The following is a 24,899-nucleotide window of genomic DNA, read 5'->3' as shown; positions in this document are numbered from 1 at the left end:
GAGTCTTCAAGTTGTTATCAATTCATGGAGAGTATAAGGAAATCCTATCACTGGGTTTTCTTGGCAAGATTTGATCATAAAGGGCTTGCCTTCCCTCTTTTTTGAAGCTGATAGTGTGTGTCAGGAAAATATAATCATGAATACATATAATAACAAGAGCTTAAACCAGGTACAAAGGTACAAACAAGACCAAAAAAATTTAAAAGGAAGCATGACTTTGATCACACATTCACACCTGACTATTATCTTATCATCCAAACATGATGTCCTATTTAACTATTGATCAGATACAACAGAACGTATGTTTTACATTAAAACAGTAGAGATTCAATCTCTCGTGCTTGCTGTTAAGATTAGAAAATCCTGAAGAACTGCTCCTGGATCATGATGTATATACACAAACCAGTATTTTAAATCAGTATGAAGCAGATGGACATGTTTCTGTATTTAAGTTCATTAGCATAACTGGGCTTACTCCATTTGAATGTTTATGTCCCAGGATAACATGTTATACTAGAACAGATTGTGATTAATCCTCAAGCAAGTGAATACATTATTATGAACAAATACTGCCTATTTTGATATTGTTTTCCTTTACTGGAGAAATACAATATCCGCTTATTTGCATTCTGTAAAATACAGCACAAACAACATTTTCCTCAACAGGTATATTTTAAAAGAAAGTAACTTACGAAGGGCAGAGATATTGCTTCTTTTTCCCTTTTCCTTTCTTTGATGATTTCTCTTTGGAGCAGACTTCTTCAACATATAAGGAGAAAAAAACAAACACAAGAATTGCCAGTAAAAACTTCATTGTGGGGAGTTGAATTCCAGAAGGAAGGTTGACCTGTGATAGACAAGAGAGAGAGAGAGAGAGAGAGAGAGAGAGAGAGAGAGAGAGAGAGAGAGAGAGAGAGAGAGAGAGAGGAGTTTTATGAGTGCGGGAAATGGTTTTTAAGTCATCACTTGGAAAAATTACTACTGGTAAATTTCAAAAATAAAAATAAAAGATACTAATAAAATTACATGAATTGAGGTTAAATGTTTTTGAATATTTACATAAAACTGTAATTTAAGATAAGACTGTCCAGCTCTGATTACCATATATACTCTAGTATAAGCCAACTCAAATATAAGCCGACCAGGACCCTCACTCAAGTATAAGACGAGGGGTGCTTTTTCAGCCCTTAAAAAGAGCTGAAAACTCAGCTTATTCTTGAGTATATATGGTATGTATCTTTTAATGAACTAGACATCATTACTTTTTCCAATTTTATTAGCCAGTTACAAAGGGAACCTAAAAATATGTTACTATCACGCAGTAGTTGCATGGCACTTGCTTAATAGATGTTTTGTATCAGTGGATTTCCATCTAAACATTCATGTTCTTTACTAAAAGCTGCTTGCCTGCTTCTAGCTGCATTGACTGCGAAGGAGGAAAAAACCTGCATTTTATGACCCTAGCACCATATGCAGTTATTTTTCCAGCCTTCGCTCTCTACAGCAAGGTGATTGAATCTTACAGCACCAGCTGCATGTCTCAGCTTCTCTATCCTTCCTTCTCACCTCTATCCCAAATGCAGAGGCTGGCTACATTTTTCTTAAAAGGAGAAAGATATTTATATCCTTTCAGTCGCAGTAACAGAAGACATTCTTGTCTTCCTTCCAAGAGCAACAGAAGAAGCATCGTCTTATGCCCAGAGCAACAGCAGCCGGGGCTCCCAGCCAAATGAGTAGACATGGGGCTCTCTGTTTTCTCCTTTTCTCTCAGATATGTTGTGATCGCAAGGGTGTTTTCCTCTCTTGCTGCAGCAGTGAGGTTGGTGAGGATTTCTTTCTTTTGTCCCTCTGGCAATGTAGCAAGAAGGCCTCCCTTGCTGATCACTCTTACATGCACTGACAAGGAACTTTTGCGACCTTTCCAAGTATATGAAACTCTCAGTTGATATTTTAAAGAGGCAATAAAAATCCCAAAGAGCATAGTGCCCTCATACACAGGCTGCAAAATGAAAATGAAAACAAACACATAGCCACAGACTTTTTTTATTGAAAGAGAGATGAAATCTATGCTGCAAAAGCAGTTGGCTGCTGTTTTATAAAGGACCTTGGCAACAGGTGTTCCTTTCCTCTTCTTCATGCACCAAGCTCTCAAAGGATAGGGCCCATGCCTACCATCCTCATACCCTCCTCTAAGTGACAAGGCCCTTGGGAACTACAACACACTTCTTGCCAAAGTCTTTTCACTTCTGACCCAGCCTTCCAAAGGGTCGGTAAAGAAAAAGACACAGCGAATGAACATTGAATGTGTGAGAGATTTTTCCGAAATCATTACATTTCTGCCAAGCAGCCTGCCTCCATTCTTTTAAAACACAGGGTTTGGGTTAAAGCTCCTTTCCCATTCCTTCACAAAAATAAAAACAAAACAGTTTAAGCATTCTTATCCAGAATTCCAGAATCTGAAATGCTCTCAAATTCCAAGCTGTTCACATGGGTTGCTACTAGATTGATTTCTGATGGTTCAATGCACACAAACTTGGTTGCATGAACAAAATTATTTGAAAACATTGTGTATAAAATTACCTTCTTGCTATGTGTACAAGGCATCTATGGAACTGAAATCAATGTTGTGTTTCACTTTGAGTCCCATCTTCAAGATACATTATTATGTGTGTATAGGGAGACACAGGTATAGTGGGTCCTTAGTATCTACTGAGGTTTACTTCCAGGATGTCCCACAGAAACCAAAATCTGTAGATGCTCAAGTTCCATGATATACAGTGTCATAGTAAAATGGGTCCCCATGACCAAATCAAAGTTGGCTCTTATGAAATATATATAAAAAATATTCCCATGGCATGGATGGTAAAATCCATGAATAAAGAATCCGTGGATATGGCCTTTTGGAAATTCTTGGGGAGTATTTTTATGTTATGGGTTGTTAAATCCATAAATACAGAAGTGCCGACATGACTTTTTGAATTTTAAAAAATATTTTAACCCCATAGATGGCTACATCGAGAGATATAGAATCCACAGAAATGGCTTTTTGGATTTTTTTAAAAAAATACTTTCACATCATAGATGGTGAAATCCATGATTACAAATAATAGCAGTATCCAGAGCCCTTGCCTTCCCTTCTCCCATATCCTTGGGGCCAATCCAGACAGGCCCTATATCCCAAGATCCGATCCAAGGTTATCCCAGATTACCTGGCAGTGTGACTCATATAATTCAGTTTAAAGCAGAAAACCTGGGATCAGAACCTGGAATATAGGGCCTGTCTGGAAGTTAGCCAAGGAAGAACTTATTTAGATTTGGGTTGCTGTGAGTTTTCCAGGCTGTCTGGTCATGTTCCAGAAGCATTCTCTCCTGACATTTTGCCCGCATCTATTGCAGGCATCCTCAGAGGTTGTGAAGTCTGTTGGAAATTAGGCAAGTGCGGGTTTACGTATCTGTGGAATGTCCAGGGTGGGAGAAAGAATTCTTGTCTACTTGAGGCAAGTGTGAATGTTGTAATTGATCACCTTGATTAGCATTGAAAAACCTTGTAGCTTCAAAGCCTGGCTGCTTCCTGCCTGGGAAAATCCTTTGTTCGGAGATGTTAGCTGGCCCTGATTGATTAATGTCTGGAATTCACCAATTTTATCAGTGTTGTTTTTTATTTACTGTTCTGATTCTAGAGTTTTTTAAATATTTGTAGCCAGATTTTGTTCATTTTCATGGTTCCCTCCTTTCTGTTGAAATTGTCCGCATGCTTGTGGATTTCAATAGCTTCTCTGTGTAGTGTGACATGGTGTTTGTTAGAGTGATCCAGCATTTCTGTGTTTTCAAATAATATTCTGTGTCCAGGTTGGTTCATCAAGTGTTCTGCTATGGCTGACTTCTCTGGCTACCAGTATTAAGAAACTCTAAAATCAGGACAGACTACACAGAGAAGCCATGGAAATCCACAAACATGTGGACAATTTCAACAGAAAGGAGAAAACCATGAAAATGGACAAAATCTGGGCAGTAGTATTTTAAAAAACTCTAAAATCAGGATAGTGGCACAGAGTGTTAAAGCGCTGAGCTGCTGAACTTGCGGATCGAAAGGTCACAGATTTGAATCTGGGAGTGGAGTGAGCACCTGCTGTTAGCCCCAGCTTCTGCCAAACTAGCAGATCAAAAACATGCAAATGTGAATAGATCAATAGGCACCACTCTAGCAGGAAGGTAACGGCACTCCATGCAGTCATGCCAGTCACAAGACCTTGGAGGTATCTATGGACAACGCCAGCTCTTCGGCTTAGAAATGGAGATGACCACCAACCCCCAGAGTCGGACACGACTGGACTTAATGTCAGGGGAAAACTTTTACCTTTACCTTAAATAAAGAACAACACTCAGAAAGCAGGGGAATTCCGGACAGGAAACAATCAGGGCTAGCTAACACCTTCCAAAAAAGGATTCCCCCAGGCAGGAAGCAGCCAGGCTTTGAAACCACAAAGCTTTTCAATGCTAATCCTGGTGAACAATTGCAACTTTCACACTTGCCTCAAACAGGGAAGAGTTCTTTCTCCCACCCTGGACATTCCACATATATAACTCCCACTTGCCTAGTTTCCTGGAAACTTACCTCACAACCTCTGAGGATTCCTGTCTTAGATGTGGGCGAAACGTCAGGAGAGAATGCTTCTGGAACATGGCCATATAGCCCAGAAAACTCGCAGCAAGCCAGTGATTCCGGCCATAAGAGTCTCTGACCACACATTATTTAGATCTATTTGCCAATGGGAGGGTGATGGAGTCTCCTCCTCTGGAGGTTGGGTGGCCATCTGTCAAGGGCGCTTTCATGGTGCCTTCCTGCCTGGACTGGAAGGCCCTTGTGGTATCTCTTCCAACTCTATGATGTTATGGTTCTGGGAGAAAGGGCCATCCATCCCGCCAAGGAGAGCTGCAGAGCGCTGTCCGAGGTGCTGAAAGGAGGCGCTGGGTCTGCGGCGGGAGGGAAGGCAGGCAGGCGGGAAGAGCGCCCTTCTCCGCCGCAGTCGGGCTCCCAAGCGTCGCCTTGGCAACCCTCACAGACCCCAAAGAGCTTCCCCCACCGCGCTGAGGCCCCCAACTCCTCGCTCCCAGAGAAGCCCTCCTTCCCTTCCCTCTCTCTCCCTCTTACCTCAAGACGAGAGACCACCTCGGGTGCCTCGGGCCCTCCTTACCGCCGGAGCCTTCCGCGGGCCATGGCCAAAGCCAAGGGAAGGGGAGGGAGGGGGGAGACCAGCAGCGGCTCGCTCGGCAGCGATCAAAATGAGCCCCGCATCAGAGAAGCGTCCATTTTGCTACTGCGCATGTGCGGCGCAGTTGTCCGAGCGGGCAGCCAGCGAGCATGCGCGAACCCTCCGCACATGGGACGTGGAGCTGCGGAGGAGAAGCCTGTGCCCTTCCTGGCGCCTGCCCGCACTTTGGATGAGACACAGAGCGATGGGGAGGGGCCTTTCCTTTCCCCGTTCAGCCCCCTTGAATTCCTCCAGAGTAGCCACATAGCATTTAACCACTGCCAGGCAAAAAGAAAGGCGCCCTTCCTTGACCTGAAGCCCTCCAGTTTGTGTCAGGACATACCCTTTGGCACCATCATTCATGTAAACAGCCCTTGTGTTGTCGAAGACTTTCATGGCCGGAATCACTGGGCTGCTGTGAGTTTTCCCAGCTGTACGGCCATGTTCCAGAAGCATTCTCTCCTGACGTTTCGCCTGCATCTATGGGCCCTTCCACACACAGCCCTATATCGCAGAATATCAAGGCAGGAAATCCCACAATATCTGCTTTGAACTGGTTTATCTGAGTCTATGGTCAGCTAATGTGGGATTTTCTGCCCTGATATTCTGGGATATAGGGCTGTGTGGAAGGGCCCTATAACAGGCATCCTCAGAGGTTGTGAGGACTGTTGGAAACTGGAAGTGGGGTTTATATATCTGTGGAAAGTCCATGGTGGGAGAAAGAACTCTTGTCTGTTGGGAGGCAGGTGTGAATGTTGCAACTGGCCACCTAGGGTATTTATTTATTTATTTATTTATTTATTACATCACTTCTACCCCTCCCTTCTCACCCATCAGGGAACTCAGGGTGGCTTACAATATAAACATATACAGTAGAGTCTCACTTATCCAAGCTAAACGGGCCGGCAGAAGCTTGGATAAGCGAATATCTTGGATAATAAGGAGGGTTTAAGGAAAAGCCTATTAAATATCAAATTAGGTTATGATTTTACAAATTAAGCATCAAAACTTCATGTTATAAAACAAATTTGGCAGAAAAAGTAGTTCAATACACAGTAATGTTATATTGTAATTACTGTACTTACAAATTTAGCACCAAAATATCATGATATACAAAAATGGCTTGGATTATCCAGAGGCTTGGATACACGAGACTCTACTGTACATCAAAAAACAGTTTACATCAAATTTAAAAATCCATCGAGATTAAAAATAACAATAAAATTAAGAGTATACGTTAAAAAACATACATAATTATACATTTAAATATACATTTAAGGTTAGGATTGAATAGACTTTCAGCTTCAAAGTCTGGCTGCTTACTGCCTGGGAAAATCCTTTGTTGGAAGGTGTTAGCCGCCCCCGATTGATTTGGGGCACTGCAGACTATTTCAACCAGAGAAGTCAGCCATAGCAGAGCACTTAATGAACCAACCTGGGCACAGCATGTTTTTTGAGAATACAGAAATTCTGGACCATTCTAACAATTACCATGTCAGACTACACAGAGAAGCCATAGAAATCCACAAGCATGTGGACAATTTCAACAGAAAGGAGGAAAACATGAAAATGAACAAAATCTGGCTATCAGTATTTTTAAAAACTCTAAAATCAGGACAGGACAGTAAATAAAGAACAACATTCGGAAAATAGGAAATCCAGACAAGAAACAATCAGGGCCAGCTAACACCTCCCAACAAAGGTTTCCCCAGGCAGGAAGGCTTTGAAGCAGCCAGGCTTTGAAGCAACCAGGTTTTGAAGCTGAATGGCTATTCAATGCTAATCAATGTGATCAGTTACAACATTCACACTTGCCTCAAACAGACAAGAGTTCTTTCTTCCACCCTGGACCGTCCACAGATATATAAGCCTCCCTTGCGTAATTTCCAACAGCCCTCACAACCTCTGAGGATGCCTTCCATAGATGTAGGCAAAATGTCAGGAAAGAATGCTTCTGGAACATGGCCATACAGCCCGGAAAACTTATAGCAACCCAGCCAGTAGGCTGTTAGGTATTGTGGGAGTTGAAGTCCAAAACACCTGGAGGGCTGAGGTTTGCCCACATCTGCTGTAGATGCACTTCCAATGATGTGGAATCCTGGGAGTTACAGTTTGACAAGCTCCTTAGGTCCCTTTCACACAGCTGTATAAAATTCACATTGAACTGGATTATCTGGCAGTTTGGACTCAGATAATTCAGTTCAAAGCAAATATTGTGGATATTCTGAGTTATATGGCTGTGTGGAAGGACTTTTAACTTTCTACACCCAAGAGTGCTGGTGTCTCATTAAACTACAATGCCCAGGATTCCATAGACTTGAGCATGGCAGTTAAAGTAGTGTCAAGCTGAATTAATTCTACAGATGCGTTTCTTCCATAGACAGTTTTAATGACTAATTTAAGGGCCCTTCCACACAGTCATGTAACCCAGAATATCAAGGCAGAAAATCCCACAATATTTGCTTTGAACTGGAGGCCCTTCCAGACAAATCCTATATCCAAGGATCTCATCCCTGTGCTGTTTATTGGTTCAGTCGCTTCCGACTCTTTGTGACCTTATGGACCAGCCCATGCCAGAGTTCCCTGTCTGCTGTCGCCATCTCCTTCAAGGTCAAGCCAGTCACTTCAAGGATAACATCTTATTTTCTGTTGTTACATTCCATTGGCAGGTTTTTCTGCCCTTTTACTTTGCATAGTTATACTCCTTTCCAAATACCCAGCTGAAATTCAAAGTTACTGTGGTATTGTTCCATTATATGTGCAGAGGCCACTAGGGGGCACAAGAGAGAGAAAGATAGTCAATTTTATTGGGGGGGGGGGGTGATGTCCCCTGAACCCTTGGGCCGTGATCCTGCCTCCATTGTGGACCAAAGTGACGAGGAAATGGGGTTTGTGCTGATTCAGCAAGATTCTGCCCCTTTCCAGATGTTCCCTATTGACAATTCTAGTCCACAGCTCATTAAAAAGGCCCTTGAAATGGAGCCTTCTCCCACCAGTTCCCCTCCCTTTGATAGACGGATGTTTTGGGAAATGAGTAGGTCTGAGAAAGCTGGCAGAAGAAGGAGCGCGATTAGCAGCTAGAGAATCTGCTGATTAACCTGTTTTCCCCTGCGAGTTCTCAGGGAGGATCGCATCTGGTTAAAGATGTTGTTTTAGCTCTTTTCCCTTGGGAAAAGAGCATTTGGACACCTGCTCTGTGGAAAGATTTGAAGTTCCTTAAAAGTTCTGTGCGCTGGCTAGCCAGCGCGGAGTCAATGTGTCAGTTGAAGGAATAACTTCGCGTCCAGCCAAGTGTGGACCGCGTTTGGATCCACTACCTTCCAGCCTAGCCTAGCCGTGTTTCCTTGCCTTGCCGTGATTCCAGCCTTGCCTTGTCATGCCGTGAATCCAGCCTTGTCTTCAATTCCTTGCCTTGGACTTGCTTTTGAACTCTAGTAAAAGACTTGGACGTTTCCCCACTCAAACTGCTTGGAAGTTTGAGTGCGTTTCGGTTTTTTGGATTACAAACTTTAAACTCTAATATTAGACATTGGACAATATATTATTGGACTATATTCGACCTTTCCTAAAAGGTCTATTGATGAACTTTATCTTCTGCTTGTTTTTGTTTTATTTCTTCAATTCTTTAATAAAGATATTAGATTGTTTATTGGCCTCGGTGTATTGGTTTCCAGTGCTCTCGCAGTCAGGGGTGTCACGGGGGGTGGGGGGTTGAAGGAGGAAAACCATTTCCTCCTGTTTTACTGTAATTACCCCCACCGTGTCCCTGTCATGGAAACAATCCTCGTTTATAATATGGGAAGTGGGGAGGAGCAATAACCAGCAAAAACAGGGGAAATAGTTTTCCTCCTTCATCTCCCCCCCCCCTCACCATAAAATGGATTATCTTTCTCTCTATAGCATCCCCTAGTGGTCTCCGCCTGGATAATGGAACAGAACCGTTACTGCATTGATAGAAATTTGAGAATGGAGGCAAAAAATCAATGTGATGGCAGAACTGATATTTGGGGTAAATAACCACTTTTGTCCCTCGCCTAAGCTTAACTTTCTCCTCTTTAGGCTAAACATACTGAGCTTCTAAGCAGCTTCTTATAGGGATTGTATTTTCAGACTATTAATTATTTTGGCCACCTTTCTCTGGACACATTTCCGATTGCCAATACCCTTCTTGAATTTTGATGTCCAGAATTGGATGCTGTATTCCAGGCGAGGTCTGACCAAAGTAAAATATAATGGAACTATTATTTCTCTCAATCAAGACACTATACTCCAATTGATGCAGCCTAGAATCACATTAGCTTTTTTAGCTACCGCATCACATGTTGACTCATGTTCACCTGGTAGTATATTAAATAGACTCCTAAATCCCTTTCACATGTACTGTTTTCAAGCCAGGCATCACCCATCCTATGTCTGTTGTTGTTTATTCATTCAGTCACTTCTGACTCTTCGTGACCTCATGGACCAGCCCATGCCAGAGCTCCCTGTCAGCCGTTGCCACCCCCCTGAAGTGACTGAAGCCAATCACTTCAAGGATACCATCTATCCATCTTGCCCTTAGTCAGCCTCTCTTCCCTTTTCCTTCCATTTTCCCCAGCATCATTCTCTTCTTCAAGCTTTCCTGTCTTCTCATTATACCTTTGCCTCTAATATCCTTCCCTCCAGTGAGCAGTCAAGCATTATTTCCTGGAGTATGGACTGGTTTATCTTCTCGGTTCAAGGCACTCTCAGAATTTTCCTCCAACATCACAGTTCAAAAATATCTATCTTCCTTCGCTCAGCCTTCCTTATAATCCAGCTCTCGTATCCATGGCTATTGACTATGGGAAATATCATTGCTTTAACTATGCGGACCTTCATTGCCAGTGAGATGTCTCTACACTTCACTATTTTATCGACATTGGTCATTGCTCTCCTCCCAAGAAGTAAACGTCTTCTGATAGCTGCAGTCTGCATCTGCAGTAATCGTCACACCTAGAAATACAAAGTCTGTCACTGCCTCCACGTTTCCTCCCTCTAATTTCCAGTTATCAACCAGTCTGGTTGCCATCATCTTGTTTTTTTTAATGTTTAACTGCAACCCAGCTTTTCACTTTCTTCTTTCATTTATATGCCTAAATGTAGTAATATACATTTTTCCTTGTTCTCACCTCTTCTATTTACCTTCTTTAAAGTGACAGTCACTACACCAGCTGTCTAGTGCTGCTTTAAAACAAAAGTAATGCAGACAGGTGGCAAAATGTGGTGGGAAATCAAGCAATTGTGTGGGAGACAGGGATAGCAATAGAGGGATGTGTCATGTATCATGTTCCACAGTTGATGGTGGTTGGTGGTGTCAGGTCTAGCAACTGGTGATGGAAGGCGTAAGTCTTAGTTCTAAAGGGCTGAGTAATCTGTAAGTAAGAGTTACAGGTGAAAGCAATTAAGGGTGGAGACATGCAAGAGATAGGTTGCAGCTGGGTTTTACTAGTTATAAGGAGCTAGCCTGGAGACTAATCTTCTGTGAAAAGTATTTGTTTTACTTTGGCTGTGCATGCTGCTTGTTTTTTCCCCAGGTTTGTGGAGTTTAGATACCCTGACCTTTCTCCTGAACTCTTGGAATACTGGAACCTTAAATCTCTGGACTGGCTATTGACTATGGTATAGAAGCTTGATCCCTGGATGTTAATCATTGAACTCTTGGCGTTTGACTACAGGACTGGACCTTTTTTGACTATGGTGTTCTTCTGAACCTGTATTGGCATCAGGGGCGGTTCACCCATAATGCAAACCAGGCAGTTGCCTGTGGTGCCATTCTCTTGAGGACGCAGTTGAGCTCCCGCATGCGCGCACCCCCCTCGTGCACATGCATGCACCCCCGCCTCCTCCTCCCAGGTTCACTCGCGAACCTCCCAGCACCAGGAAATCAAAGGCGGAGGAGGAAGAAGCACGCAGCTGGGCCATGGCTCTGGCTCTGGCTATGGCGGCAGCAGCAGGCAAGAAGAGTAAGGAGAAGAGATGAAGGCAGCCACCTTCAGGCACAGCGGGTCAATTGGGCTGCCTGCTGGGGCTTTTCTTCTCCCTCCATGGACAGCATTGGGAGGTGGCCCCAGGGGTTTCCATGGCAGTCCGGGGAGAGGGAGGGCTGGCTGGATGCAGGCTGGGCCTTTGTGCGCTTCCAATCGGAAGCCTCTTTGTGTGCTTCCAATCACAAGCCTTAAGCCTCCGGCTTCGATTGGAAGCCCAATACTTCACTAATATGGCATATGAAAAAGTGCAGTGGGCAAAAAGTGACAATTGGGGGTAAGAATACCTCTATTTCTCTTGCGATAGGCCTTTTCTCATTGTCACCAACCCCCCCCCCCATAGACATCTAACATTACCCCATCTTCCTCTCTCCTTTGTGATGGGGCTGGCAATGCCTACACTGCCTGACTCTTTGCTGGCTTGCCTTCCATAGAAAGTCTCAGTTGTTTTTTTACAATCACCACTTTTTTTTTTTAGGCGAAGGGTAAAGGGAGATAAAGGGAAGAGCAGTGGGTTCAACCTTTGTGCCGCAGACTGCTGACTTGAAGGTTGGGTTGCTGACCTGAAGGTTGCTATTCAAATCCAACCTGGGGAGATGAGTTCCCTCTGTCAGCTCCAGCTCCATGCAGGGACTGAGAGAAGCCTCCCAGAAGGATGGTAAAACATCAAACATCCAGGCATCCCCTGGGCAATGTCCTTGCAGACGGCCAATTCTCTCACACCAGAAGCGACTTGCAGTTTTTCAAGTCGCTCCTGACACAAAAAAATAGGTGAAGGGAGCAGCAGAAGATGATGCAGAAAGGTGTAGAGGCAAGGCACAGGGCTATGTTATATAGACCAACAGCACAAGATGAGGCAGGGGAGGGGGAAGAAGAATTGAGGTAAAAAAGGGAGGGAGGTGAGGCAGCTGCAGAGACTCTGCAGGAGCAGAGAGCAGCAGCTGCCTCATTGTGCTTAATGGACCAACTGTGCTTGCCAATCAAGGTTATGAACGGGGGGAAAGCTAACAAATACAACATTTCGATGACCTAGGCTGCAATTCTCTACCCATTGTCACCGAACTCACTGGAATTTAATTTGGAATGGATATCTATAAGATTTCAATCCTGAGAGTTTGTGAAGAATTTACATAATATCAGGCTCAAGTCTCTTAAAAATCACTTTTCCATGCTTCCAGGATGACTTGGATCATCCGATTCTTGGCTCACATTGCCCTGAGCTGCTGCTGGTTACTTTTATGTTGCTACTTTTTAACACGTAAAGGGGCTCTACATTTCTCTGCACTGACCTTGCTAATTTGTTTCCCACAAAGATTACATCAACATATTTTCAGCTCATCAGTGTCGTCCTTGCAATCATTCGAAAACTATGTTGATAAGGTCTCACTGTTCACAGAAAAATGTTTGGAACACAATTCATTTTACAGAAAATCAGCTCAGAGTTCTTTACTTATTTTAGAAATAGTTTAAGACAGAAACGGAATCTGGCAACTTTCTGTAAGGATGGAGATCCCATTGTAGCAGGATTGAAAACCACAGCCACCTCTTCATTTATAGCACTTTAAGACCCGTTTTTTTTTTCTCTGCCCAGCTTTAACCTAAAATATTTTATGGATTTTCCACCATAGCCCATTACACTGGGCTATTACTACAACGTTGCCTTAAAACATGGCTAGGAATTGTTGTTAGATTCCAGCTCCCACAAGGCCTAGTCAGTGCTGAGGAATTCTTTGAGTTATAGTTCAATGACATCTGAAAGACAATATAATTCACATTTCTGACAAGAATCTTAACCTTGGGTTTTATCACAGAAATGTGGCAAACTGGCATTGAAATAGGACCCTATTGCATGACACTATGTACCATCCATTGCCAGTCTGCTGTCTTCCCATGATAAGCCTGTCCCTTGGAATTGATGGGTGAAACCTATCAATAAACCCAGATTAGGTCACAGTCTCACCATGTACCTCATGTGATGAGTCCAACCTGCTTCTGTATTGGCACTGAAGTGTTGTTGGGGGTGAGATTGTCCTCTGCTTCCCCTGTTTGTTTGTTTGTTTGTTTGGGGGGGGGGGGGGGTAACTTTTGCTGGAATGGTGAGGTTGCTTTTATTAAAATTGTTTCAAAAATATTCTGGATCAGCTAAACTGTGGGCGGGCACAGTTACACTGCTAATTGTAAGTATGGCTGTAGAACCATAGATTTTCGAGTATGTTGCAGTTGTGTAACAAATGTAGACATTATCTCCACCATCCTAAGCTCATCAACATGGTAACTTGCAGCTATCTCTGATTATGTGAATTAGATGAAATAGCGACTTTGGGCAATAAAGTCTCTTGAAAAATGAATGTTAATGGTCCAGGATTTTTAGGTTTGTCATTCTTACTTTTGCCCAGTCAATGGCTAGGAAATGCCTGTAAACATGAAGCATGCCTTTCTTCCACAGACTTCTAGCTATGGATAAAGCCATTTGTATCACTTGACATGAAGACAAACAAGATAAACTGCAGTTTGAATCTGAGTTTTAATAGACAGAAAGAGATGTGCTTTGGAACATGTAAAATAAAGTACTTTTGGGTGCTGGCTGCCTCCTTCTGGAGATATGATGAGGTGTAGTTACTTTTATTGTCTGCCACGTGTTTAGTCATGACTCCACCCATCCTGTACAGTGGTCTATAAATCCAAATGCTACTAAATGTCATGAGCCTTGAAGGCATCTTTCTAAAGGAAACCAAACCCGGGAGAGTATTGTGCCCTTGGAACATTTACAGCTCACAAGTCGGGTAGCAATATGAAGCTGCCTAGTGCTTTGGGTAGTCACAGCCCAACCCAAAACAAGTTGGTCCAATCCACACTTGCACATGAGATTCCCTAATTAGAATTATCAGTTTTATTATCAGGAAGTTTGTTCATCCTTAAAAAAAAGTACATGGAAACCCAATCACCTCTGAATCCATGAACTAAACAGTCGAAGTAACACACACCACTCAGAAATGGATACTAGGGGAGGGAAAGTCAATTTTGCCAGTTTGAAATCTGTGGCAGCCAACCTCACGCTTCTCTATTGTCACAAAATATACATGAAATATTGTGCTATGTAGATGAATATCATTTGATACCATCCTTTCTCCTTTTTCTAAAGTAAGTTTGTTTGCTTTCTGCTTCACAAGCTAAGCATATGACATCCAGAGATGCCAATTGCCAGATGAAATGCATTATTTGGGCACATTTTTTATTTTCAGCAGTAATCATACAGCTCTCACTGACTCATGAAGAAATTACAGGACTGCATATGTGGGCAAAAGCAAGGCCAATGAAGTGGAAGCTGAAAGTTTCCACTTACTGACCACAATGCATGTCTACTCTCTTATTAGGTGACTGATGCTGTTTGACTGAGCTTTGTTCTTAACTGCTTCTTGATTTAGACACAGTCCACATAACCATCAACTACCTGTTAAACGTCAGCTGACCAAGGTCAACAGAATGACACCTCTCAAAAAATCTCAGGATGCTCAGTTCTTTATGTTGGCATCCTTTCTGGGTAGTTACATTCTGGTTTAGTGAAAATAACAACCATCGATACCCAACAGGGATTTCTTTTTCATATTATTATTACATTATCTTTAGAAAGAGAGTTCATTGCCCTGGTATATGCTCATACACATTTGAAATGAAGGCATAAAGTTCCAATCTGGTTATCTTTGTGTAACAAGCAAACAACAGATAGTAGTCAGGGTGGCAATGTTATGGTATCACAAATACCCGGTACGCCAGGGAGGGGTGCTTGTCACTTAGGCCTCTTCCACACGGCTGAATAAAATCCCATATCTGCTTTGAACTGGAATATATGACAGTGTGGACTCAGATAACCCAGTTCAAAGTAAAGATTGTGGGATTTTCTGCCTTGATATTTTGGGTTATATTCTGTGTGGAAGGGCCCTCGGTTTGTTCTGTCATGAAGGGGACCACCCTGGACCCAGAGGTATGTGAGAACTAAAACACCATAGCAAATATCCCCTTGAGGCAAAATGCTTGAGTGTGTGATGGCTAGTGAGCTTTGAATGTTCCTAGACAAGACTGGCCCACTTCAGTCTGATTTCAGGCCAGAGTTTGGTGCCAGAACAGCCTTGGTTGCTCTTATCAATGGAAATGGGCCAGATATTTCAATGAGAGACAGAAGACTGCTGGCCTGCAAATCCTGAATCTCTTAGTAGTCTATTCCATTGACTATGGCATATTATTCTGTACTCAGAATAATATATGTAGGAGACAGTGTGACACACATCTCTTCTCTGGCCTATAGGATCTATTATCCAAAAAAAGGCAGATATCCTACTATTTTTTTCACTTCTGTTAGACATGTAGAATATTTTTTATAATGACTGTGACACTATAGGATATATACTTTGTAGGCAATTATTTCGAAGTATAAGTATCACATATTTTCATTGTGCTGAACTCAATGAAAAGCACACCTGACAAAAATATATGATTATGTTCCTGTGGAAAAGAAACAGGAAGAATAGGCAGATTCTGTAAGCATTATCAGCATAAATAATATGTTACACATTTACAAGTCTCTAATACTGTTGTTTTTAGGTACATTTTCATTTTATTTTTCCCTCTTTAAAGAGAGAGGGGAATGATTGTGTAGAAAAGGGAGGGTTTTTGCCCATTTTGTCTTTAGCTGAGAAAGGCTTCTGTCAAGAATGTTGAAAGCTGAAAATCTGGATTTGTAAAGACATTTGTCCCAGGAAGGAGAAATGTCTTGAAATTAAAGGACAAGCATTACTTCTAAATCTGTATCTGAAATAGATGTGGCATGTTCGTGGCATAGGATTTGTCCTTAGATTGCTTTCATCTGAGAACTTTATTAGAACTTTATTAGACTGTAACTTCCAGTATTTAATAATTGGGTATGTTGTTAGGATTTCAGTAACATGTGCCATGGGGCTGGACACTAGGCTTGTCCGATCGATGGAAAAAATGTTTCAATTCTCGTTTCTAAAGTAGGGGGTGCCGGCTCTTCGATGTAGAAATTATTTCTAAATGTTTCACCCAAAATTTTTGGATATTTCCGAAAATTCGTAATGTTTCTAAAATGTTTCTAAAATGGCGGACGCGCATGCGCAATCGCCAAAAAACAGGAAACCGGGGGGGGACTTTTCTGGGGGTCTCCTGCCCTCATTTCTTGAGCTATTCTCATCAAATTTGGTACAGTGGGAGAACACATTCCACACTCTTTGCTCAACAAATTGCAGAATGTTTCCTGTCTCCTATGATTTTTGGCGAATTTTCATAACTTTTTATAATACACTATTTTTCAATATTTGAAGAAACCTGTTCCTGGTTTGAAAGTCTTATTTCCTGTTCAATTGGGTTCTTATCACTGTAAAAGTCCCTCTTCTACTTGTGTAGACTTTGGATTAGAAATGCAGCACATGCCAAGCAATGCCTTGACAGGATTGGCAACGTCCTTTGGAAACTATAAATTGCCTTTGAACCTTTTGATCAATGGTGCCACTGGCTGACCTTGTGATTGCAAAAATGAAACTCTGGCTGAGGACTTTGGATTAGAAATGCAGCACACGCCAAGCAATGCCTTGACAGGATTTGCAACGTCCTTTGGAAACTATAAATTGCTGTGGACCCTCTATTGAATCAAATCAATGTCTGACTTTGTGATTGCAGAAATAAAACTCAGCCCAAGGCTTGGGAATAGAAATGGAGCGTGAGGGAAGCAATGTCTTGGCAGGAATGCCCATGTCCTTTGGAAACTATAAATTGCTGTGGACCCTCTATTGAATCAAATCAATGTCTGACTTTGTGATTGCAGAAATAAAACTCAGCCCAAAGCTTGGGAATAGAAATGGAGCATGAGGGAAGCAATGCTAATATATAATAATATATAATTTTCAAGCTCCCTCCTTTTAAGGCTTGGAAAGAAAGGCTTATGGGGTGATTGCTTTATTCCAAAAAAGGAAAAATAGAAAGGCAAAAGGTCTACCTCAGGAGAAGGAACCAACCCAAAGCTCAGCACTAGCAGGGAGGGACGCAGACTCCTTTGGAAAAAAAATTCCCAACATCCACAGCAAGGACTCTGCCCCAAGCCCCAAGCCAATTTCCCCCCAACACAATATCTAAGCACTGCAACAACCCTCTACCCCCAGTCACTTTGCCCTCTCAGCTTCAAGGCACGCGCAAACCACCCTCTCTCCTTGGTATCCCAACCCAGAATGGCTTGGCTCCATGCGGAGGCGATTTTTATAGCGATTCTAAATGTGGACGCGGAGGACGCTAGCCCCCACCTTTTTTAGCTATCGTGGAAGACTCTGATTGGCTGGGAGCGGGAGCCATGTTAGGCTGCGCTAGGCTCCCATTCATGTTAGGTTGCAGAAACAATAATAATAATAATAATAATAATAATAATAATATTTTAAAAATATTAAAAAATGTTTTTGGAGGAAAAAAATTAACGAAAATTTTAAGACACAATTACAGAATGGGCCAACGATGGATCGTATTACATTGCCAGTAGCGCCCAGGGAAAACGTTTCAATACTCGTGTCAAAAAACGGGAACAATATGAAATAATTACGGTAGGGGAATTTTTACGACAATATGGACAATCCTACTGGACACATTACTCATACCATTATGGTAGATAACCAACTTTGATCCCTTGCTGTGTCACAAGTTCTTGAAATAGACTGCCAGCCATTCATACAACCAAATAGTTAACACCATCTCTAACTTGGCTATATGTTGTAGCCCTGGTATAAAAGGGGCCGGGCTGTGGCACAGGCTGTTGAGCAGCTGCAATAAATCACTCTGACCATGAGGCCATGAGTTTGAGGCCAGCCCGTGGCGGGGTGAGCCCCCGTCAATTAAAAATAAAAAATAGCCCCTGCTCGTTGCTGACCTAGCAACCTGAAAGATAGTTGCATCTATCAAGTAGGAAATAAGGTACCACTTATAAAAAAAGTGGGGAGGCAAGTTTAACTAATTTACGACCTGGAATGAGGAAGTGCCATCAGAGTGGATGGTGAAGCAGCTGCTCCCCCCTGTGGCCAGAATCGAACATCCCCTCAGGAGAAGGTTAAATTGCCTCTGTGTCTGTCTGTCTCGGTCTCTGTTTGATGTGTTTATGGGCATTGAATGTTTGCCCTATGTGTGTATAATGTGATCCGCCCTGAGTCCCGTTTGGGGTGAGAAGGGCGGAATATAAATACTGTAAATAAATAAATAAACAAACAAACATAAATGAGCCCCTCTTGTTGAATAAGGGGAGTTTACATATTGAATATAAAAATATACATTTCTCATCTTCTCATTACTTAGACGATGCTTTGTCTGAGTACAGTGGCCTTCCAAATGTAGTGTCTTGGCAGTGAATATGAAGGTGATGGTAGAGCCCTATTCTTGACCCACATGTTCTTCCACAGTGAGGACATTGGTTTCTAGGTGGAAGGCGGTCCCAATCAGGGTTGGCTTGATGCACCTTCCACTTGGCACGTTTCTCCCTTTCGCTCTCCATTTGTGCCTCTTCAAATTCCATGCACTGTTTGTCACAGCCAACCTCCAGTTAGAGTGCTCAAGGCCCAAGTCTTCCCAGTTGTCAGTGTCTATGCCATAATTTTTGAGGTTAGCTTTAAGCTCATCTTTAAATCTCTTTTCCTGTCCACCAACATTCCATTTGCCATTCCTGAGTTGGAAGTAGGAAACTGTCCTTTCCTGGGACAAATGTCTTTACAAATCCAGATTTTGGGAAATGGTGATCAGGTATTTGGGCAACATGGCCAGTCCAGTGGAGTTGATGGCATAGGAGCATCGCTTCAATGCTGGTGGTCTTTGCTTCTTCCAGCACACTGACATTTGTCCGCCTTTGACTATATGTTGTAGCCCTGGTTTAAACAGCACTGAGCTCCTCTTGTTGAATAAGGGGAGTTTAGGTATGGAATATAAGAATATACATTTCTCATCTTCTAATTAAAAGGAGGGAATGAGTGGGTACCTTCCCACATCTATCTTCATCCTTGGCTGGCATGAGCCTGTTAGAGCTTGAATGTCTTCTGACTCAGCTACCATAGGATTGTGCTGTGAAGCAGGATTACAGAAGTAGTAGATGTACTTACCCAAAAGGGAAAAAAGAATAACAGAAAATAGAGGCTGAAAGAAAGAAAGCAGTAGTAAGGGCAACAGAGAAGAGCATGCTACTGCCTTCCATCTAGTGCTTTAGGTAAGGCTAAATACAGGTTTAGTCCCTACCCGTCCAAAATACTTGTGACTAAAAATGGTTCAGATTTCAATTTTCGCCCTGAATTTGGAATATCTATATCTATATATAAGAAATCAGGGCTGTGGGGAAGGGGATTAGTCACATGACTAGTGCCAAGTGAGTGTTTCCTCAAGTAGCTCTTCCTCTATCCCTGTCTGTCCATGATTATGGACAATGGAAATTGTGAGGTGGGGGTTTGTAGAATAGTTTGTTGTTTCTGTGTGCCTTCAAGTCATTTCCGATCTATGGGAACCCTAGGGCAAACATGTCACAGGTTTTTTGACAAGATTTTTTTTTTGTAATAGTAGCATACTATAATTTTAAATAGCAAGTTGACATTAGTTGAATTATAAAAAATATTGTATTTCAGGTTAAGCTTTTTAAAAGGATTTTAGTAAAACAACAACAACAGTGTATTAGTAATTTTTCCCTAACTTTCCTATCTCTTGTCAAGATTCTTTAGATCATATTATTATTGCTTAAGCAGCAGCAGTGTAGGCTGAAGACAGAATAGGAATACTGTGGGCAGAAACAAATTACCTGTCAAGAATTAAAGGGAAAAGTAAATACAATATTCAACTCATTAGTGCAAAGATAATATGGGAAGTATAAGTATACATGTAAGTAAATACTACATATGCACAGCATTAGTTTGTTGTTGATGTTGGCCTTCAAGTTGTTTTTGAGCTATGGTAATCTTAAGACAGGAACTAGTGCATATGTGTGTATGTATATTTGTTCCATGCTGTCCTGTAGTTCTTAATATATCTTTATAGTACAATGTACTACTGGGATACTTTGATGTCAGCGAATCTTTTAAAGGAGGATCATAAGAGCAAATCTGACTGCTATACAAGTGAGCATTTAAGTTAGAACCTATGTGAAATAAATGTGCACAGCTTTTCTTTGTTAATGTGAAAGGCATGGCAACAATACCAGTTCATTTTGATTGTTTGCCAGTCATTATCTTGGCCTGTAACGTTAGTTTGGAAATGAATGTCTCTGCCAGTTGCTAAGCTGCATGGGAATATTTTGAGAAGAATTTTGCACACTGAATTAAAAATGCCCTCTTTTGCATGCATGCATGTGTGTGTGTGTTCCTGTATCACAGTGTAAGTCCATACATCTCTTTATTTTGCAGAAAGGAACTACAACGAAGTAGTAAACTGGATGTGAGTGAGCAAAGTGGGTCCTAAAAGGGGTTCATAAGTTAAAGCAGTAAGATCATTGTCAATATCTTAAAAACAATGTAAGTCTATGAAAGAATTAGAGAAAACAGAAGCCAAAGTTGCAGTTTTATGGATACTTGCATCATATTGAACTTCATGAGAGTCATTTCTCATTGAATATTGACAAAGCAGAAAAGTGTTGTGTGTCATCAATGATTTGCCAGTGTGACTTGTTCAATGCCATCCTGTGGATATATGTGGCTTAGCAGGGATTTGAACCCTAGTCTCTGGGAGTCCCTGAGGTTATCATTCAGTGAATTATTGTGTTCATAACTACAGCTAAGAATAGATAGATCATGCATGGCCTTGAAACTCCACTGGAAATTCCCTGACTGGAAATCACTCCCTCCCCTATTTGCGGGCAATTTTTAAAATCAGAAAACCGCACAAAATGCAACCGTTTGCAGACCATTGTTCAAATTCCTGCTCAGTCATGGAAACCCACTGGTGACCTTAGGCAACTCAGCTCCATGCATTGGCCAACCGCTTCTGAACAAATCTTGCCAAGTAAACTGTTTCATAGATTTGTCTTATGGTTAATTGCCTTCAAATTGACATCAGCATATGAATGAGAGACCTCCAAGTACTCAGTCACCAACCACCCTGGTCAAGTATTCGAGACTCTGGGCTCTGCCTTTCTTGACTGAGTCTATTCACCTGGAATGCGATCTTCATTTTTCCTGCTGCTTTCTACCTTATCATGCACTGTTGTCTTTTATAGCAAGTTATGTCTGTTCATGATATGTCCAAAGTACAACAGTCAGTTGGAATAGAAAGTTAAAATTGACTTATGCAAATGACCTCAAAGAAAATTGGTTTAAAATGATGTACCGGTGGTACATCACACCCCCAAAATTAGGAAAATATTACAAAGAAATGCAGACAAAATGTTGGAAATGTGAATTACAAGAAGGCACATTCTACCATATATGGTGGTTATGCAAAAAAGCAAAAGAGTATTGGAAAGGAATACATGAAGAAATTAAAAAAAATTTAAATATAAAATTCAAAATGTTACGAGAAATTTATCTACTAGGAATAATGAATAAAAACTTAGAGAAAAACAAAGAAATAATATTAAGCTATTTAGCAACAGCGGTAAGAATTGTGTATGCGAGGAATTGGAGAATAAAAGAAATACCAACAATACAACAGTGGGAAGTTAAGATACTGGATATAAGAAATATGGACTGATACAGAAGAAGAAAAAATGATGATTTAGACAGCAATCAAGATAAGAAATACCATCTGAAGATTAGAAGAAAAAAAAGGAGAAGCAAATTTGGAATAAATAAGACAAAAACTGAAAGAAGAAATATAGACACGATGAAGAAGATCGGAAGTTACATTTCAGGATTCTTAGTAAACCCCCACCTCTTTTCCTTACTATCCCTCCCTTCTTTTCTCATGTTTTCATTTCAACTTTATCCTATCCCTTTTTTCCTTTTTTTTATTCCTCCACTTTTCCATACCCTCTAGAGTTACTTCAAATTTTATCTCATGTACAAAGGAAAATTCAATAAATACAAAGTACAACAGTCAGTTTAGGATCTCTAGGATCCATTTATCTATCATTTTTGTAGTTTATGGTAGCACGGTCCCAAAATAGTGGGAGAATAAACTTGAGCTATGGGTTTTCCTTGAGATCTTATTGATATGATTCTGTCAAACATCATCATATTCTTTGACTGTTTTTGCTTCATCCTTTCTCACTGTTAGTGCCACCCCATTTCCTCTTAGATTTTCATTTCCTGAGTAAAACACTGTGTGATTACCTGACTCAAAATGTCTCATAGCAAAAGACAGTCAAAAGGGGTTCTTCGACCACATAATACTAACAAGAGTATTTTAAAGCTCCTCTGCTGTTGTCTCTAAGAGATCTTGCACGTGTGTCACACACTCACACATATAAACACACACAGTATTGCTGCTGCCCAGTAACTGTTGGCACATTTAGTTTGGCTTCTCAGCCAAAGCCTATATGACATGAAAACATGCTATCAGCAGCAATGCTATAAGGAACATAGCCTTTTGCTTCACAGAAGCACAAAATCACACTATTCAAGAAAGGTAGTGCAATTGGTAGGGTCGCCATAATGTGGACATGACTGGAAGGTATAAAAGAACAAGAGGAAAATATGTCCACTAAATCAACAGAGAAATGGTAAAGGAACAATACAGATATGTTTTATCGATTTGGTGAGTCTGTTGTAGTTGATACTTGCTATTGAATTTAGACTTTTGCCATATTTTATCTTGATTTCACAATCCAAAATGTGACGAAGAACATGCTGACAACCTAATCTATGCTAATATATTTTTGTATGCTTGACAATGTTTTTGCCTTTCTCTAGACAAGTTGTGGTGACCTTGGTGACAAAGTAGTGACATTGACAAGATCTAATTATTACAAGACACAGATTCTGGAAGAAGATGAATAAAGAAGAAAGCTTTAATCAAAATGCATAATCAAGGATTTATGAATATGTATAAACAATCTAAAACATACAGCACCAAAGTTTCTAAGAACAGAACCTGGATAAAGAATATTGCTGGCACATGGATTCCTCCTTTTTTTAAAAAAAAAAAAAGGCAAAGATAGTTAAAGCATTTTTCATACTGAGTTCTTTCTAGTTCTTTCCAACAGGTGAAACAGATTTATCAAAGCAAAGTAGTTTATCACCTCATTTTAAAATTTCCCTGTTTAGTGAAATCTGTGAGATAAAAGAAAACAGGAATCAATTCCATTTCTCAAGAAATACAGAAATTGCTCCATAAAGCCATTACCAGCAACAGCCTGTGGTTGAAAACTATTAGATTAAGACATTTTATCACCCTATTGAAAAGATACCCATCAGACATCGAACAGGAAATTTAAAGTTGCTTGTGAGACTGGATTTTTTTCAGCTTGTTCCTGAATACCACTTTACATAAAATCATTCTTGACTGGATATTGCTAGTGCAAGGGGAAAAAAATTGTAACCTGGTCAAGGCTGTGTTACAAACTGATGAAGCTCTCCAGTTTATAACAGCTTTCCATCAGTAACAGTATTTTTCAATCTCATTTTCACATAGTGCTTACAATATTTTTCAGTAATAATTCCTTTTTTGATCCCCCCCCCCCCCCCGGTAGTAATTTCTAAATATTTCTTTTGACTCTCTGTGGCCAGATTAGATTCTCTAGATCAATGTTTCTGAGGCCCCTTCCATACAGCTGAATAAAATCCCACATTATCTGCTTTGAACTGGAATATATGGCTGTGTGGACTCATCCCAGTTTAAAGCAGATATTGTGGGATTTTCTACCTTGATATTCTGGGTTATATGGCTGGATGGAAGGGCCCTCAAACTCTGCTCCTCCAGGTGTTTTGATCTTCAGCGTCCAGAAATCCCAGCCAGTTTGCCAGCTGTTAGGAACTGTAGGAGCTGAAGTCCAAAATATCTGGAAGAGCACAATTTGAGAAACTCAGCTCTAAATATACATGGAGGTACAGGTGATGCACAAGCTTGGACTGTGCAATGTACTCCTGGCCACCACAGAAACCTGAATATCTGTGTTAAGGTCTGAATCCCAGAATATATTCAAATGGTAAACTTGTGTATGTGTTTGTTTTGGCGAAGTTATAATTTCATTCAGGATAGGCTGAATACCTATTGCTTGGCTTGCCTTTCAACTGACTGGGAACACGTCTGTCTTGATGGTTTAAGCTCTCACCCTAGACTTTCCACAGATATATATTAACCTCTTTGCTTAGTTTTCTCCATACCTCACAACCTCTGAGGATGCCTGCCATAGATGTGGGCAAAACGTCAGGTGAGAATGCTTCTGGAACATAGCCACACAGCCCGAAAGACATACAACAACCCTGTGATCCCGGCCATGAAAGCCTTCGACAACACGTTTAAGCTTCTGTTTGTTTATGCCTGTCCAGTCCATTGCTAACAGCACACACTAGATTAGAACAAAACAGCTTCTCTGTAATGGAAAGGAGAAATGGAGTGAAACACCTTCAGCTTATTAAACAAAAACAAGGTTTTTATTTAAAATGTTTTGTAGACCTTCTTTTGAAAAATTTGATATAGCTTATATTGTCCAAGACTTCAGATATGTTTGGTTGGTTGATTCTTCAACTGA

At 41.2% G+C, this 24,899-nt stretch overlaps 1 protein-coding gene across 1 annotated transcript in view; it reads right to left on the bottom strand.

Annotated features, from left to right (window-relative positions):
- Positions 1-5,329, bottom strand: part of glrb (glycine receptor beta) — a 44,509-nt gene extending 39,180 nt beyond the window's left edge. Inside the window, exons 1-2 of the mRNA XM_003221731.4 lie at positions 5,153-5,329; positions 693-847 (exon numbers count right to left, since the gene is read on the bottom strand). Coding sequence (XP_003221779.1) covers positions 693-814 — 122 coding nt within the window. The 5' untranslated portion in view covers positions 815-847; positions 5,153-5,329. The remainder of the gene's footprint in view (positions 1-692; positions 848-5,152) is intronic.
- Between the last annotated feature and the right edge of the window lie 19,570 nt (positions 5,330-24,899).

This window comes from Anolis carolinensis, chromosome 5 (assembly GCF_035594765.1).
Source record: "Anolis carolinensis isolate JA03-04 chromosome 5, rAnoCar3.1.pri, whole genome shotgun sequence".
Taxonomy (NCBI): domain Eukaryota; kingdom Metazoa; phylum Chordata; class Lepidosauria; order Squamata; family Dactyloidae; genus Anolis; species Anolis carolinensis.
Note: the sequence above shows the minus strand (reverse complement) of the source record. Positions and strands in the feature narration are given on the sequence as shown.